The sequence below is a fragment of the Opisthocomus hoazin genome, chromosome 13 (genome assembly GCF_030867145.1).
Source record: "Opisthocomus hoazin isolate bOpiHoa1 chromosome 13, bOpiHoa1.hap1, whole genome shotgun sequence".
Lineage (NCBI taxonomy): Eukaryota > Metazoa > Chordata > Aves > Opisthocomiformes > Opisthocomidae > Opisthocomus > Opisthocomus hoazin.
The window spans coordinates 26319251-26337473 of NC_134426.1; the positions used below are offsets into that span (position 1 = coordinate 26319251).

At 42.6% G+C, this 18223-nt stretch overlaps 1 protein-coding gene across 2 annotated transcripts; it reads left to right on the top strand.

Annotated features, from left to right (window-relative positions):
• The first annotated feature begins 971 nt into the window (after positions 1–971).
• On the top strand, positions 972–17971 carry P2RX7 (purinergic receptor P2X 7). 2 transcript variants are annotated; one of them, XM_009945504.2, is made up of 13 exons: positions 972–1440; positions 3042–3178; positions 3739–3806; positions 4617–4689; positions 5635–5731; positions 8894–8974; positions 9549–9678; positions 10635–10759; positions 14126–14219; positions 14682–14747; positions 14843–14959; positions 15565–15660; positions 16138–17971. In XM_009945504.2, the coding sequence occupies exons 1-13, from the start codon at positions 1316–1318 to the stop codon at positions 16609–16611; spliced, it is 1683 nt and encodes a 560-aa protein (XP_009943806.2). In that variant the 5' UTR covers positions 972–1315; the 3' UTR covers positions 16612–17971. The 2 variants fall into 2 exon arrangements, with proteins under 2 accessions (XP_009943806.2, XP_075290932.1); XM_075434817.1 differs by having other exon boundaries at positions 14126–14194; positions 14687–14747.
• The last annotated feature ends 252 nt before the right edge of the window (positions 17972–18223 follow it).

Sequence of the window (18223 nt, forward strand, 5' to 3'; positions counted from 1 at the left end):
ATGCATCCCAGGTCTGTTTCTGGTTCCCACTTGCAACTTTTCAGTTGTTACTATGTAGCAGGATTTTGGTTGCAGAAGTGTCACTAAGACCAACCAGAGCATTGTGGACTGTGGTCAGCAAGAGCCTAAGGACTGATCACTGATGTCTCAAAAAAATTGAGCCTGTTTGTGCAGAACATAACCTGTTCCTGTGTGCTAAAGCATTTAAGCCAATACCAACAGCCAAGAAGCCTGTCTGATTCTGAATGTTTGGTTATGACTACAGCCATAGGTAGCATCCTAGGTGATTTAAATACTGAAGGACTGGAAGAAAAACGTTAGATCTGTGTTGTAGGGTTTGTGTATATTGTGCCTCTGTATGGGTCTTCTGTTGCAAGAGAGAGGACCCTGGTGCTTTTAATCTGGGTCTAATGGATTCTGATCCAAACTTCTAGTCTTTTAGAGTCTGAGCCTGAGATTTACAGGTCCCGCCTTGACAGCTCCACCTCTGTGGTTATGGTGTCAGATGGTGGCCTCACAGCTGCTCCTTGACCCCCTGGACCAGATGCAAATAGTTGGCTTGCAGCACACTGACCAGCTCTGACTTGTGCCTGGTTCTGTGGAGTAGGAGAGGCTGCAGCTGAAGTATGTGCCGTGTATTGGCTCTGCTGAGAGGAGCAGTGACTTTGTCACTCCCTTTTAATCCCATGACCTGATACAAAACCAGTCTAAGACCAAATAGGGTGGTGTGCCGTGCCATGTGAGATGAGAAGCTGGAGATCTCTGTGGCCACTAATGACCCAAAAGCTTGCTTTACCATTGCCCTGTGCCTTGCCTGGCCATTGTCACCCCTGTGAAGTGGGTGTTGCATGCATCTGCCCAGTCCAGAAGTGCGTTACACCTTCTTTGCGCTGGTGTGAAGTGTTAGGTGGTGGAGAGTCAGGCCCAGAAGGAGGCCAGTGTGATGCTGGCTTACATCCTTTTAACCTCATCTCTACAGTTGTCCCAGCATTACTTCAGACTGGCAAAGTCTGGTAGTACTGTGGAGAGATGGCGCCATCAACACAAAGGGACACGAACAGTGCTGAGCAATCAGCTCTGGAGCTCCAGGACGAAATTTGGTGCTTTTTCTGTGAACAAACCAAAGGACGTGGCTCTTCAGGCAGCTCTTCATTCCACCAACTGCCATTCTTTAAAAGGCCTGTGGTACCATTCTCATACGGATTTCTGACTGTGCCTTTAAGTGGGGTGGCCTGGGAAGGATGCAGGGGTGGAAGAAGAGAGCAGCAGGCAGCTGCAGTTTTCGGCAGCCAGTACCTTGCAGGAAGTGCTAACGATGGGTGCGTGTGGCTGGCGGGAATGCCTGACTGAGTACGACTCTCCAAAATACATACGCATTCAGAGTGCTACATATGGATCCCTGAAATGCTTCCTTTACATAACTGTTGCTCTGTCTATTTGGTAAGTGCGCGGTGACGGGGTGCTGCGTTGTGTGTGAACAAATGCTGCTTGTGTTGGGGGTTGTTCTGGTTACAGCTTGGCTTTCAGCGCTTTACGTTTTGTAGCAGCAAACACAGTCATTGGTCTGGTGTTAGACCATTCTTGGAAGATGGATGTGGTTGTGGGAACTTTGTGGTGGGAGTATGGCTTAGGATGTTATCTGACAAGGTGGGGTTGCTTAGAAAGAGTTAACCAAGTTCCTCTAAAAAACACTTGCAGTTTCATTTCTTGCCATGTTGTCTGATTTTGTTTCTTGTCTGAAAAATCCAATAACTCCACCGAATAATCTCAGATTTACACCAGTGTTTCTGAGATTGGAGTCTGCTCTGTCGAGTCTGCCATTCAGGGTCAGATGAAATGTCAAGTCACCCCTTGCAGCAGATTCCAAGAACAATAAGATGCTTTAGAAATATGCAGTAACTGATTGCCTCTAAAGGGCAGATTTTCCTCTTTGCTGCCAAACTAGTGCTGTTCTCAGTGATAAGTGTTTGCTGAACAAAGTCTGCTGAAGTTCATAAAGTTAGTTTCGTTCTCATGGGAGGGCAGCAAGCCAGGCCATTGAGCACAATGATCCCAATCTCACAAAGAATCGAGTCTGCAGGAAATTCAAATTGCCTTGCGAAGGTACTATACCCACCTACTGCTGCTGGGTTCCCACTGCCAGTTTCCAACAACATGGTTATCCCAAAGCACTGTTCTCCAGAAGGAAAAGGCTGAAATGCTATTATAATAGATGATATAAGTAAAGGAACATTGATCAATTGCTTTGTATTTCTGTTCTTCAGATACCGTTTTATCTCCCCCCTCCCCAGAACAGTCTGTTGTTAAACTGAAACGGTGCTAGCTCTTGTCACTTGATTTTCAAAGCAAAACTTTTATGTCACTTTTATTTAGTGTGGAAAGTATCTTCTGACCATACAACAGTTTTTCAAAATTGACAGTGTTTTTATGAGTTGGATGAGCTAGGTGACTTTCCTGTCAGCTTAAAAACAGAGGCATCCGTCCTCCTTTTATTAACGCATTCAATTCATGAGAAAGCGAGAGCATTAGGCCAAGGTTTTTGAAGCAATCAGCATGAGGCACAAAAAAAGGCACTCTGAAGAGTTAGGGACTAAGTATTTTAAGCTCTTTAAAAAAAAAAATGTAGAGAGAACACTACTGTTAGTGACGGAAAAAGTCAAAGTCTAGGTACACAGCAACGCAGCGTGGGTGAAAGTTTTTGGATGACGTCAAGCCCTGTTGCAGTTAATTGGTGTTTCACAAATGGCATGTGAAGGGCCAGGATGCCACCTCATGTTGTCTATATCATTTAGGATGGGAAAATAGAAATTATCTTCTTGCATATATCAATTAATTTCTGACAAAGCCAACAGCTGCGAAAGTGAAACCAAGGCAGACTTTGGTCCAGCCGACATATGTGTCTCACACAAAAAGGCTCTCAGTTATTTGAAAATGTCCGTCTGACTTTTATCTTGCAGTGCATGTTGTCCAAGAATGATACAAAGAAGCTGACACGTTTTATTCTTGTGGGCTTATTTGTCGTTTCTGTTTTATCTGGACAGTTGTATAGTCATCATTTACAGACTCTATGAGGTGACGGATGAAGTTAACAGCTCAGTTCGCACCAGTGTGAAGGGAGTGGCTTACGCAAACACCAGGATCTGGGATACAGCAGAATACACTATACCAATGCAGGCAAGTCTGAATTTAATGTCAGTCCAGTGTTCAGCTTCCATTGATACATCTGGTTGCTTTCCTGACTTGTCTCTGTCCTGCTAATCCAATGTGATTATTTTACATTGGAGACAGCAAGGTTTACTGCCAACTCTCCCCTTCCTCCCTTAATATAAGGGAAGAAAAATATCCTCTTTTATGAGATTTCTGTGGTGTTATTTGTTGTACAATTTTTACGTAATCAATTTAGTATTTTGGTAATAGCAAACCTAGGAACAGATTCACTCCAGTATAGCTTTACTAAACACAGTAGTGTTAGTACCAATTAATGCTAGTGTATCTTTCTTACTTGTAATGCCAGTTTAAAAAAACCTCAGTGCCTTCTTGCCTCTGGCTGTTCATTCGTGCCCTGATGATGTCCCTGTCTTTTCCTATTTGAGCCAGGTAGAAGCTGAATATCTATCAGGGGGAGGCAGTTCAGGAGCAGCCTTGTTGTCCTTCCAGGTGATGTTCTGGAATGGCTGAGGTCTGAATCAAGTATGTGACATTTCAGTCAGATTCTTATTCTTTCCTCCTTGTAGGCAGTGAACTCTTTTTTCGTGATAACCAACATGATTATGACAGAGAACCAGGTTCAGCAGGAGTGCCCTGAGGTAAATATGTTTTATGACCTATATTTAGGATGTATCAAATGCATATTGATGTAAAAGAGTGGACTGTCCTTGGAGCAGTCTGGTACAAGCAAATACTGTTGCTCTTTAATTGCTCCTTTTCTTTCTTGGGGAATCAGCTGGCAGTTGTGAGCTGGTGGCTCACACCAGTGACCTTGCAGCCAAACCTATCTGCATCACTTTCAGGAGGTGATGACATTCAGGCCAGTGATTGCTGTCCACCTTCTCTAGCATTGCTGCTGCTCTTGAGGAAAACCTGGAGGAATGTTGGAGCTACAGAATTGCTATCAGCTTCTCTGCTAATGTGGTGCTTTTACTATTACTGTTGCTTATGCCTACATGTCCCCTTTCTTCCTTTTTGCAGGCCAAACCTGGTCATCAGCTGCAGCTCTTCTCTTCATTTGGCTGGCCTAGAAGTGGGACATTGCAGAGTAGTTCCTGAATACAAGTTGATTTTCACTGGCAAAAGTATATGGGACTGTTAGAAAACAAAGAATTAAATAGCCCCGTATTAAATTTATTCTGCTTAACAAAATTGGAGAGAGTGTGAAAAATGGGAAAGATATAAATAACAAAGGAAAATGTTACTGTAAGCAAGGAAAGGGCTTTTTTTTTTGGTTTTGCAGGTGGCTGAGCCTTTGTCTCCTATAAGCCAAATAATTAGTAAGGGTTATACCTGCTCTGCATGGTTATTTTTTCTAATTGTTTTATATTTTTACTTTGAAGCTGAGTAAGACTTTTTATATAGGTGTGGAGCAGGAGATATTTATATTTACATTTATATTTTTCCAGTATCCCTTCGCCAAAGCTATCTGCTCTTCAGACAAGTCCTGTGAAAAAGGGAGTGTAGACATCCACAGTAATGGTGCGTAAACAGCATTTTCAGATTGAAATATTTTTTTGTGGGTGCTGTCTTCTATTGCATTATTGACCAGTGCAGCATGTACAAGATCCAACTTGGATAACTGCAGTAGAACAGTACAGAATCCCAAGAGATATCTGAGAACATATTTTTAAAACTACAAAACTGAGTTCTTATCAGCTTGTGTGTGCCCTTACTAAAGGGAGAAACAGTGAGAGGGAGAAGAGGAAGGCGAGATGTGAAGGAGCGTACAGACTGGTGTGAATGAGGGCCGATCTCACACTCACTCCCATTGAAGTCTGCGGCTGCTTAGCAAGCGGAGCAACTGCAGGATCTGTTTGAAGGGTCTGTAACACCGCTATGATGGTTAGATAGTTCTCAGAGTAGGGAACTTCTGTCCTTTATCTGGGACTTGTCCAGAAGGCATCATACTGTTTTCATCAGCTGTGCAAGTTCTTTGTGGCCCTGAGAATCCTGAATCTGGGCTTCTGGCTGGATTATCACTTTCCCTGATAAAGACTAAACACTCACAGAAAATGCTGACTTTCCAGGAGGGCAGAAAGAAGTTTTTTGCCCACCTTTATGTCCTGATTTGATCTACTCATGTTGCTGAATTAAGCTTCTGACTGAAAGAGTTGGTTTCTCGATTTATCCCAAGACTCAGATAGGTAACTTCATATAAAACTGTGAAGGAATTTAATTCACCCTCTGCCCAAACAATGACAAGCACTGTTGACCCAAGCAAATAGCTAAATAAGGATTGATGAGGTGTGGCAGGACCGTGGTTTGGGTAGTTCTTCCTACATCTTCCTCCTATAGAAAGCTGCAACAATCTGCAATGTGAAGCTCCCTATCTTACATTTGAGGAGAATCCACTGACATGTTGAAACTGTCTCTAATTAGCACAAAACTCTTGTCATTGCTGAGTAAGAGCTTATTTCTCTACAGGAATTCAAACAGGAAGATGTGTGAATTATAATGCAACTGTTAAAACCTGTGAGGTCACGGCATGGTGCCCTGTGGAATCCATGGGAAACCCCCCTGAGTAAGTGAAAGAGATATCTTCGGGGTTTTTTAATGTCAAAAGAAAGATTTACTTTGACAAAGTCATGAAATTTTAGGATAATCCCTTTGCACATATAGGTCTCATGTATGTAAAACAACTATTTCCTTCATAGCCATACTATTAACACTCATTATAATATCTAAATAACTTCTAACAATCTGTCCTGTTGTACAATTCTGCAGTGAAGTCACAGCCTCCAGTTTGTATCATCATGCAGCTGCCATAGAAACAGTTTTAGATGTCACAGGCTCATCTTGAATTGACTAGAGGCATTTGGCTCATTAAGTCAAATGTCAAGGAAAATGCATCAACGTAAGAAAGGTTTAATCAGTGACAGAAACAAAAAGTTTCCTAACTTGGGGTTTCCTTCTGCAAGGCTTAGGGCTCTATGGTGTAGAAGTTCTTTGTGGGTTCATTTATCCCAGTGAGGTTGCATCCACCTCCCAGAACATCAGGGGTAGATTGGTTGTCTGTACATTGTGCTGCAGGGTAGTGTTTGGACGTGCACCTCAGACTGAAGACCAGCCTCTCCATCCTCTCTAGGCAGATGACGAAAAGCTCAATGCTGGCAATCTGTAATAGTGAGCTGAAGAAAACTCTAGGAAAAAGACTCCACGGAACAATCCTGCTGTGACCGAGAGAGTAAGATGCAGGGGCCTCGTAGCCGTCTTTTTTTGTAACCCCATGACTTTACAGTGTTCTGAGATGAAAATGATCTGTTTCTATTCTGTATCAGCCAAAGCATGAAAAAAATTTTACAGGAGATTTTATTTCAACAGAAATGATGGAAATTATACATTAATAGAGCAAATGATAATCAATTTTAGCTCCCCTCAGCCAGCATTGAAATATATGTGTGAGAAACTAGGTCAATTATCACTTTCATTAACTCATTGCTTTTAAAAGATACAAGCATGATTCTATGTATGTGTCCCATCTTTTCCCTATTTTAGGGTTTTCTGCAGAGACTGAGCATGTTTTTCCACTGCCAGGTCCCCTCCAGAGCCCACAATGCCTCCTACAGCTCCTTCTGCTGAGTTTTTTTCAGCTGTTTAAAGGAATTTCCATTCCCTTCTCTGGCGGACAGAGCTGTGGTCTGAAAAAGGCTTTGTCCAACAACAGGAAGGCTGTAATTGTTCATACAGCGTCGGGGAAAGATATGCATGAGCTTCCTGAGTTAATGAAATCCTAGGGTTTTTTTATAAAGTTTCAGTGACTGCCAGTCATTTTTAAATGTCACACTGCGTAGGCTTACTGCTGCATATGTTACAGAGGGAATTTTGCTTTTAATTACATCGCACAGTTGACACATTCTGTCTTGTTTCCTAACCTTCCTCTGAAGTGCCAGTAGTCGGTCACTACCAGGGACCAAAAATAATGGATGAGAGGTTTGATCAAAACCTCTGATATATAAAGTTCTTTCACAAGTTCCATTGGCAAGGAAAAAATGAGGAACCGCTAAAAAACAAAGCTGAGTGTTTGTTTTCTACCAGAGCAATACAAAAGACCAAGGTCAGAGCCCAGGAAGCTTTGCCATCTGGTTGAGATACTGAGGTAGCAATGTTGGGCTTTGGTTACGCCCATGATTGTCTTTATTGTCCAAACTCCTTTGAGAGGTAAGTTTCATGAACTGTACAGGAGGCCTCCTTTTCCTTCCCGTTAGTTATGGCAGGAGCTGAACAAAGGCATTGGATGTTGGCAAGAAGATTCTTTTATTTTTGATTGTTCGTTTCTGCCTGAGGCAGGGCACAGTTGTCAGATTAGCTGGCTGAAGGACAGGTGTTTACAACACCTTTTTGAGAAGAGCTTTGGATCAGATTCCAGATGCTTCCCAGTGGATGAATCATGGACAGTTTCACATTATAGGTTAATTCAATTTTAGTTCTGTAAAAATTAACTTACTCTATTAATGTCTTGACTGTTACACACTGAAACTCACCAGTGACTTTCATGTCCGGATAGCATCCACAAATGTTAATTTGGTTTGCAGTCAAGTCTCATTCACTGGCTTGGTTTAGAAGACATTCATAAGAAGTCCCTCATGAAGCTGCGTGTCATCCAGCTGATGTGCTTCTTGTCATCACAGATCTCTGATGCAGAGACATTGCTCAAAATACAATGATAGGAAAAATATTCCCTGCTTAGAAGCACCGTCCTTGATTTGGGGTGACTGCTTTGAAGACTGGATTTCCCCTTTGGAATGGCTGTCTTGATGGAAGTTAAAATATTCCTGGCTCATTCTTAAAATGGAACAATGCCAGTATTCCAGTTCAGCACAGTCCCTATGCTAGACAAACAGTGCTAAAAATTGTATCTTTTACGTTTCTATAGCCCTGGCAAGTCCTGCAGGAGGTTGTCTCACACAGTCTAGGCCAAGGTTACCCAGCCGGCAACTTGTGGGAAAATTCCTTCTTTCCTGCTACATTAGCTTCAGAGAAATCACTATTTTATTAAATCATAGAATGCTTTGGGTTGGGAGGGACCTTTAGAGGTCATCTCGTCCAACCCCCCTGCAGTGAGCAGGGACATCTTCAACTGGATCAGATTGCTAGACTGGCAGCCTGCTTTTCATTGTGTTTGCATTCCACCTGCATGTTTAGTGGCACAAACCACTGCAGGAGAGGTCCTCGAACCAGTATCTGCTAGGAAGGCAGGACAACCTTTGCTGATGTGACTGACACCTGACTTCCAGAGACATCCTCTAGGACTGAGCGTGTGGCTCGTTCTTGCACTGGCTAGCTGTGCAGCTCTGGTGTAAGTGGCCTCCTGTCTGTGGGCACCAGCAATGGAGCTGCCAGTTCATTGTGCAGAAATCGTCAAATGGTGTAACTTCTTACTACTATTCTATAGCAAGATTTATATGGGAAGTCTCCTGCAATCATATTTCAGCTGCATGTAGAGACTCCAGTTAGGCTTGGTCCACACAAACAAGTGCAATAGAGAACAATTTATACCTAAAACTAAGAAAACCACCTATATCTTTCTTGATCCCCTGAGCCGCCTAACACTCTGCATTTCAATCTGTTATTCTTAGCAACATATTCCTCCTACTGACAGCTTTCCAGGTAATAGTAAAGTAGCATAACATTAACTGATGTATTAAAGTAAAAAAAGTTAGTTAATTTGATGTTTCTTTTTTAGGCCTGCTGTTCTGAGGAGTTCTGAAGACTTCACTGTGCTAATAAAGAACAACATTCTCTTCCCCAAATTTAATTACACTGTGTAAGTGCAAACATTTCTCAGTGCTTTCTGAAGATTGAGTAGTTGTGCTCTGAAAAAAATGTATAAATTGGCACCTTCTCTACTCAAAAAGGCCATGCATTCAGGGCTGTATCTGCCTGAGTGACAAATATCAACTTTCTATAACTCTTTAGCCCTATTAATCCTTCAGAATCCAAGAGAAATAAGGAGAGATTGGGAACAGAGCCTCCCAGCATAACTCTGTTTCTCTCATGCACTGAACAACAGAATTGTTCATTCAGATATACTGGTTTATGTTAGGGTAAAATCACTAAAATATAGCACAACAGACATGCAATTCAAATTCTAAGGTGAAAGTGTTTAGTGTACACAGGTAGAATTTGGCTGGTGATAATATCCAAAGAGTAAAGAATTCATCTTGATTCCCGGATCCCAGTTAGGGTTATACCGATCTGGTAGCTACGAAACCAGAAGCTCATATACTTACAAACCGAGCACATTAAAAAAAAAGGTTCTAGTAAGTGTGTCCCTTACCTGTATCTGTAGCTGCTCCATCTTGCTTTGAAATTTAAACAATTGTATGTGTTCTTCACAGACGAAATATGCCACCAAATTTAAATACTTCCTGCACATACAACAAGAAAACTAACCCACTCTGTCCAATTTTCCATCTGGGAGATATCCTTCATGAAGCAAAAGAGAATTTTTCTGAGATGGCAGTAAAGGTTTGTGGTATCACTTTTTTTTCATGCTCAGTGTTTAGACATTTTCTTGATTCTCTTCCTGCATGTTTTGCTGTCTGCCATATACAGCAGGATTGTTCTAGGTTTAGAAACTGATTGTGTGAGAAGCAAAGTAACCCCAGCTTTCAAGAATTAAATGTGCTTAACATCTCACAGGATGGGGAAACATGTTGCCAGAGTTGATAGTATTTTGTTAGTATTGCAGCATGTATAGACCCTTTGACAAAGCACAGTGCCTTTAAATAGGTCCTATACAAGGCTGTCACTCGTGGTCATCTTTTGATTCTACTCAAGCAGATCCTAAACCATGTTGGTGGAGGAATCATCCTGAAGTCAGACTGGCACAAATGGCAGCTTATATTCAGAGTCAAAAAGCACTTATTTTTGCCATTACATTTTCACTATGTTCTTTAGGGTATTGAGCCAAATGCCCTTAAAACAGTGTCCAGCCATACCTCTCGAAAGTCAGTATTAATAGTTGGATAGAACAGAAGTAGAGACAGTGACCTGCCCAGAGTCATCAGCTGAGCCACGTTCATTGGTTCTCAGCCTGGCACAGTGCATTCAAGATGAAACGTTTGGACTGAGTGCCTACAAAACTTGGGCTTGCACTCAGGCTTTTGGTTTGAGTCTATACATAGTTTAAAGCAATGAAACGACCATCACAGTATGTCAGCTACATCCACACTTGTGCTACTAAGATAAAGAGAAGTAGACAGGAGATAGGAAAGGCCTGGATGAATGGTAGCTTCTAGCTCACATGGCTAAGTCACTTCTGTAGAAGGCTGCTTGGGTGGCAAATGTTGCTTAAGAGTTAGCGTGTCTGTAGAGATGTGTCCTTGCCAATGGCATCCCTCCAGTCTCTGCTGACTTAACAGCAGTTTAGCACAGGCAGCAATCACAACGCTTGTCTCTAAGCTTACTGTGTCTGTTTCTAGGGAGGAATCATTGCCTTTGAGATTAACTGGGACTGTAACTTGGACAGCTGGTTTTACGATTGCAGTCCAAAGTATGGTTTCCGCCGCCTTGATGACAAAAAAATAAAGCCTGGATTCCACTTCAGGTAAAAAATGTTACATGAAGCAAGTAGTGTGTTTTCTGGCTTGAAGCAAAGATGTGGTGAGGTATGGGGAATGATGACTTGGAATGACAAGACGTTTGATTCTCCTTCTTCACTCCTGTAGCCATGTACTTAACCTGCAGTTACTGCAGTTGTATAGATGTATCATCATGGTCATCTTCCAAATGAGCGTGCCTGTATTGCAGGAGATTTTATTTCTGTGTTGAAAGGCCTAGAAATTTCCAACAAGTGTTCTGGGAGCTAACACAGAGAATAGTTTGGGCAGATTCCACCATATGGCAAGTGAGGCTTGAAACTACCTAAACTTGTGAGTTTCCCAAGGCAATTAACACAAATAAAATAAAGTGTTTTTCTTCCATCTGGGTAACCCCACAGTTCACTGAATCAAGATTTATTCAAAAACAAATTGGAGCTTTTGGTTCTGTGTGCATATAGCAGATTTATGAGAAGTTTTGATAAAAAATTTTGACATGACTCCATTGCTAAATAGTTACACAAAGCGTTTTCAAATGCTTATCAGTGTGTTTAAAACTAAAGTCCCTCAGATCTAGGTCAAAACTCTTGTGTAACAACACTCTCTTTTTGACTCGCAGCAGGATTGTTCTTACATTATGAGTTTTCATACATTTGTGCTGCTGACACGAGTGCTGTAACTGTCTGGGAGCCACCAGCGTATTCCGAAGCAGCGTTGTGCTGGAGCTGTGCAAACAAAGAACAAATAAGTGTTCCCTCCGACCTGGCAGCCACAGACAGGAGGTGGGGGAGACCACAAGATAAAAGCAAGACAGTGCTGTGAGGCTGAGGCCAGCAACGTTTCTGTTGAATACATTTTTGTAGGCAAAGCAGTTTCTGAGAAGGCTTCTGGAAGAAGGCAGCAGAGTAGTTTTGAGGATGTTTGGTGTCAGATTAACAGCTGGGGTCAAAAGGCTAAGAATGGGTTTCCCCAAAGTTTGTTATCTTTTAAGCATCAAAATATCAGTCTGTAGCAAGATTATTTTGCTGCAGTTCAGCTGAAATCTCTGCTGCAGGAGGTGAGCCTGGTCTGAGAACATAGGCTGCTGGGAGGGCGTGCATGATGCCAGACCACATCCTGAAGGCCTGATTGGCAAATAAATGTCATTCTCTAATGTCTCCAAAATTAAAAAAGAGGAGCAGAGTAGTTTGGGGCAGTGATTTGAAAAGCAAAGACAGTGAAAATTGAAAAGCAGTGAATAGATTGAGTATAATACTATTCAAAACAAGCATGGATGTTTTGGCGAAGAACATGCACAAACCCGGCCACGCTGTTGAGCTAGCGTATGCCAACTTGCATAAACAGAGCTGCCGATTTCGGTAGAACTACCCAAGTGAGTAAGGGGAGGAGAGCTAGAAATGATCCTACAATTAATATATTTCAAGTAAACTTTTTTAACATCAGTGACATGTCATAAGAATGTAAAATATTATCAATTCAGAGGTCCATCCAGCCCAGCATCCTAAAGCTAACAAAGATCAATAGCAGGAGAAAATTTTGGAAAAGAGCATAAGAAAAAAGGCACGTATAGAATGCTGCTTCCCCTGCAGTCTAGCTGTCCTAGAAGTCAGGAAAGGTACTTTGGACAGCTTATAACCTCTGTCCGCATGGAGCCCTACTGATTTCATCTCCGTTCCAAAGGGCATTTTGTGATAGACTTCAATGGAAGCAGTCTTTAGCCTTCCAAAAGAAAAGAACTACTTGAGGTGCAAGGGAGCAAAGCTTCAGCCAGTGATCAAGAAAGCTCTTAACAGGTCAGCTCTGAGCACAGAGCTGTTAGAGAGAAGAAGGTTTCTCTGCCATCAAGAGTGGATGTGAAATAACCTCTACCCTGAGGGCTAGAGAAAACCTCTGGTCCTGGAAAGAGTTAGGAAAATTTTCAAATAAAGCCTGACTGTCCTGCAGGCTTCAGATGTTAAGAGCTGACCAGTAAAACATGGCTTGGCCACAGACTGTGGAACTGTTCAGCACAGGAAAATGGGCATTTCATGTCTGTGCAAGCAAGGAGAAAGCAGAACACATTACAATGTCTTTTTCCGAGTGACTCACTGGCTTCAGAGAATACAAGTCAGATCGCGGTGAATGGGAAGTGAATGATTGCATGATCTAGGAAACTCTGATTAAAAGCACTCTGAAAGTCTGCCAAACTTAGCTTGCAGTAGGATGTGCAGGAGAGAGTGGAATGAAGAAAAAGCTTACTCTGGGCTGGTAAGATGGCAAAGCAGAGCAACAAGGACTGAACCCAAAGAGAAAGGAAAGGAGGAAGATGTATTTTTCTTTAGATGTCTCTGTCATCTGAATGAGTACCTGGAGATGCTAGAAAGCAGAGGGCTGAGCTGATGGCATTTACACCAGACATATCCTCTTAAACAGTTTACCCTTTCGGTACTTGAACAGGCAACCAACTATAAAACAAATTTTGATGAGCAATAACAGTGTGATCTGTGAGTATCTGCTGCTCCTGGAACTGACCTTCTGTCCCTTCGGCTAAGCAAACTCCCATTTAAATTATTTATCTAAATGAAGAAGAACAGGACTTAGAGATCACTCAAGTAAACCAGTCAAGAAAAATACAGCACTTGAAGTCCCGAGAGCATGTCTGAGGCAGAAGGCATATGGATGTTGTTATCGGAGGTTGGATATTGGTACCATGGTGTGTTTTAGTATGCCTTTCAGTTCAGTGTAATGATTTTGTCTGTACTGCCAACTTTTCATTGTCAGATTTATAAAGATCTCTTTGTTCCATGCTCTGTGACTGCTTATTGATCCATAAGCTGATGTGAGCTGTACATCATAAGGGTCATGTCCTTGGTAGAATACGAGAATGGAAGTTAATAAAGGCTCACACTATTCTTGCCACTCCCTACTGATTGAAGAATGGAAAATGGCTGATAAGCAGCATGCTGAAGTCTGCTCAGGAGTTTGGAGTTGGTCTTGGATAACGTGATATTAAAGCCTTCAGAGCATGGGCATTCTTGTCGTTGCCAGCTCCTCACATATGCTTGCTGGGGTTTTCTGTCTGCTTTACCTGTGATTGAACTTCTTTCTGCAGCTTCAGGTTCCAGTCTGAACTGAGACAGCAAAACACTTGTTGGACATTAGTTAGCTTTTTAATTTGTCTAAATCTCTATATATGTATTAATTTAGTTTAGACTGCTAGGTCAGATGCTGGGCAAAATGCTGTTTATCAAGCTGGCCACAGCACCTTCATTTCAGAAGGCTGCAAAGGCTGGAGGAAGAAGAGAGAAGAAGCTTTGCCTCTTTTTGTGTTCTACAGCCTCATGGCATTATATCACCCAGGGAAGCTGCACAGCTCTTTATTTACTCTTTTGCAGATACGCCAGGTACTACAAGCGATCAAATGGGGAGGAGCAGAGAACCCTTTTCAAAGTCTACGGAATACGGTTTGATGTCCTTGTCTTCGGCACAGTAAATGCAATTCTTTTTCCTTGTGGAGGGAGAAGAAAGTTTGCTATTTCCTTTGCCCCACTTCTGCCATATACCCCTCTCCTCTCTTCTGTCCATCATTCTGGGATGGAAGCTATGTCAGATGAGTAGATCTAAACTGAACTGAGCAGCATAGGAGAGCAAAGCTGAGGATGAAATGGCAGGGTTGGGAGAGAGACAGGATTGTTGTTTAAGACTGAGACAATAAGAAGTAGCATCATGACATGATGTTGTTGTCATGAACCCCGTGTGTCACCATTGTTTCACTCTCAAGTTGTTTATTCTCCCCTGCAAAGTGTCTGAGATAGTCTATGAAATTTTGGGATTGATTGAATTGTAAAGAGACAAAGATACGTTGTGAAGAGACAAAAAGAGAAAAGCCATTAAGTTGAATGAATGGTAACAGATCTTGCCTCCTAGTTACTCTTTTCTGCTTTCTTTAAGGGTAGAAAATTTGACGGCATTGAACTCCTTAAAAACATTGGATCCATGATCTCCTATTTTGGTTTGGTGAGAGACTTATTTTTTGTGTTAATAGAATTAGTTCTAGAGATACCGTCTCATTAAGAAAATGGAATCACTACTTGCTTTTTTTCCGTGTGCAGGTTGCGAGTGCCATCGAAATTGCTATTTGTGTACATAATTGCTCCATCTGCGGCCAATCACCATTCTACAAAATTTACAACAGGAAAAAGTATGATACTGTGCTGAATCCAAGACAGGTAGAGAACGTAAATTTCTGCTTTATGGACACAGAAATGCAGCTGATCCAGGAAGCTTCCATGGAGCTGTGCACGGCATGCACTGCATGAGTGCAGACAACCTTGGCATGGCAGAGTCACACCAGCTCTATCAGGGAAAACTGCAGGGAATAGTGATCCTTCAAAACAGCAGAAGGATGTCATGAAAAGGTTGTCCATGAAGAGGGCATTGCTCAGAGCCTCTTCCCTGCCAGCTTTGGTTGCCTCTTCCTCTTTTTCAAGACGTTTAATCGTTATTTCTGTAGGCTGCCTCTACCAATCCCCCAGCATTTTAGACATGTATTTTTAAAGAAGAGTGAAGAGGAGAGTACCTAAAGGCCCTGCACCACCACACTCCTACAGTTAGTTCCATGCCATCTCTTCCTGCTCCCTCTGTCCCCGCAGCTCCCCATGTCCTTGCTATGCTGGATACTGGAAACATGGGCGCTTGCGACATGCGGTTGCAGGGGATTTACTGGAGTACAGACTGCAGAACCCAAGCCTTGAGGTCAGATCTGTGCTGTGTTTGTCCCCAGTTCTCCCAGTAACTACTCCAGCTGACAATGCCAATTTCTTCTGCTGCACAGGTGATGTATGTGTCCTATGTTGACGAGCCACACATTACCTTGATAAAGAAGCCACTGGAAACAAGCTTGCAGCACACTCAAGGCAGCAGCGTGGAGGTAAAGACAAGACACTTAACCTTTGGGTTCCTCCCTTCAGAAGGGCTAACGAAGGAATGGCATTCCAAACTGATTTGGGTGTCCCCCACCCCCTCCCCCCCATATTTCCAAATTAGATTCTGAGGGGCTAAAACTAGATTCCTATCATCCACTTCGAGTTAATAGATCCTGTGACCAGAGGATGTATTTTCTAGAGTCAGCTAAAAATTGCTGCTTTCCTGTGGTGAGCATGTGCCAGCGGGAGCGCGTTGGTGTCGAAACAACTTGTGAGGTGTCAATTCGATTTCTCTAGGGTGGGCGTTGGCAACACAAAAAGACAATCCTCCTCCAGATCTGCTGATCTATCATCATTATCCCTATTGTGCTGTGTCAAATGAGAAACCCAATGGTGAGGATCACTGTTGGAAGTTCTCTTTGCAGTTGGATGAAGCAGCAAATGCTGATTTCTTAAATTTGTGTTGGGAATTGTTGTTGCAGAGCCACCCTGTGAAATTCTGTGATGCTGACAGCTACTGTACCAGCGAGCCCGACATGAACCACGATAATGAAGAACATGAGCTGAGGCAACCTCTTGGACAAGGGGCCTCTTCCCCAGGCTGCCAAAAGTGGTGCTGCTGTGGCAAGTGCCAGCCAGCACAGAAGTACCACGAGCAGCTCTGCTGCCGAAGGAAAAAAGGGCAGTGCATCACAACCTCTGAGGGTTTTCAGCAGCTGGTGCTGTCCAGTCACACTCTGAAGAAAGCTCTTCTCTACAAAGACCCCTTTCTGGACCTGACGAGTGGCGATATCAACAACCAGCTGCGTCACCTTGCTTATAAGCAGTACATTCACTGGCGCTTTGGCTCTTTTGATCTGGAAGACAGAGCCGTCATCCCAAGCTGCTGCAGATGGAAAATTAGAGATACTTATCCCAAAGCAGACAGCAACTATACTGGTTTTGAGATGGAATGAGGATGTAGCACAACTTGAGCTCACACCGTGATTCACCTTGGGCATTTAACCTTTCTTTTCTTTCACAGACCTTTTACAAAAAAAAAAAGAGAGCATGTGACTTCCCCAAATCTTCTGTAGTACAGCTGAAGTCTTGCATGCTATCTTTGGAGAGGTACAGTTGCCTACTGCTTAGTATAGAGGAACAGATACTTTGAGCTCAAGTGTTTGCTTCTGCCTTTGCTTCATTTTGTGAGTCACCCCACATGGTCTGGAAATGTAGCCTCTGGGCTGAATTCTTAGGGCTGTGTTTTTGCTGGAGGTTCTGGGCCTCCTGCCTTTGCACTGGCTCATACCAGAATCCCAGCTGAGTCAGGAGGTGACCAGCACCCTGGAAATAACATGGAGCCAAGAATCATCTCAAAGCGTGACCCCTGAAGGAAGGAGGTCCAAAAGAGATACCTGTTGAAAACATGGTCCTGAGTATTTTTCTCCCCTGGCCTCAGCACCTTTCTGCAGCCCTGGATCAAGAGGCTCTAGAAAGAGGCCACTGAGCAGATAGTTTCGTAACTCGCTGTTGAAAGCCTCACAGTCCATCCAGATAAAACAGGCTCATTTTAGATTATTGCAGTGACACAGACTAAGCATTTTCTGAAAAGTCCAACTGTTCTCTTTGTATTGCTCCTTTTAGCTTGAACTCAGGAATTACAATGAAAAGTACTTTTACCGCCTTTGTGTAATATTTTGGGGCATTTCATTCACTTATTGAAATTGTAATGTTGGACTTTGGCCTCCTGTTTGCTCTTAGCTTCAAACAGGCCTTGCCTCCTACACCTCCTCCTACCAAACTTAGCACAGCGCAAGTTGCTTTCTGCTGCGATGCGTAAGGCCAGAGTACAGGCAAGGAGCAGCAAATTCAGAGTAGATTAATCTGTGCTCCAATACCTTTTCGGTTCTTTCTTTTTGTTATACTTGGACATGTTCTATTTTTGTAGAAACAAGGTGAGAAGGGTTGTAACGTGTATATTCTGCTCTCCTTTCAACTAAGCTTTGTTCTTTCTGAGCTGACCCAGCAGTCTGCCATTTCCATTACCCACATGTATTTTAAGATACATTGCTGGCCGATTATGCCAGCTGTATTTATATCTTCAGGTGTAATAGGCATTCATTGTATTAACATTCATATTGCAGCACCTTACATATCCAGAGTGGGAAAATATTACAGCTGGCATTAATGCATTCCTGTTCTGACACACGAACCAGCTCTCCTTTTGGAAAGAATTACGCTGAATATTCGCTTAAGACTGTGATTTTAATCTCCTTTCACATTTGTACATATGTTCTTCCTTACCCTCTCCCCCCTTCTTTTGGTGCTTTTGGTTTTGACTGTTTTTGTAATAAATAGAGTGTTCCACTAATCTATAGCTGACTCAAAGTCTCTTTAATATTTTTGTAGTATCTGAAATTCCCACTGCCAGTTTGTCAGTTCATGTCATCTCTTTCTAATGGTTTACCTGCTATTATGAGGGTTATGGTGGTGTTTCTAAAACAAGCACTGCACTGGGCAGCTCCGCATCAAGTGGAAGATGCATAAATTAAGCGGTGCAGATCTCTGCTTTTATAGCAAAGATTA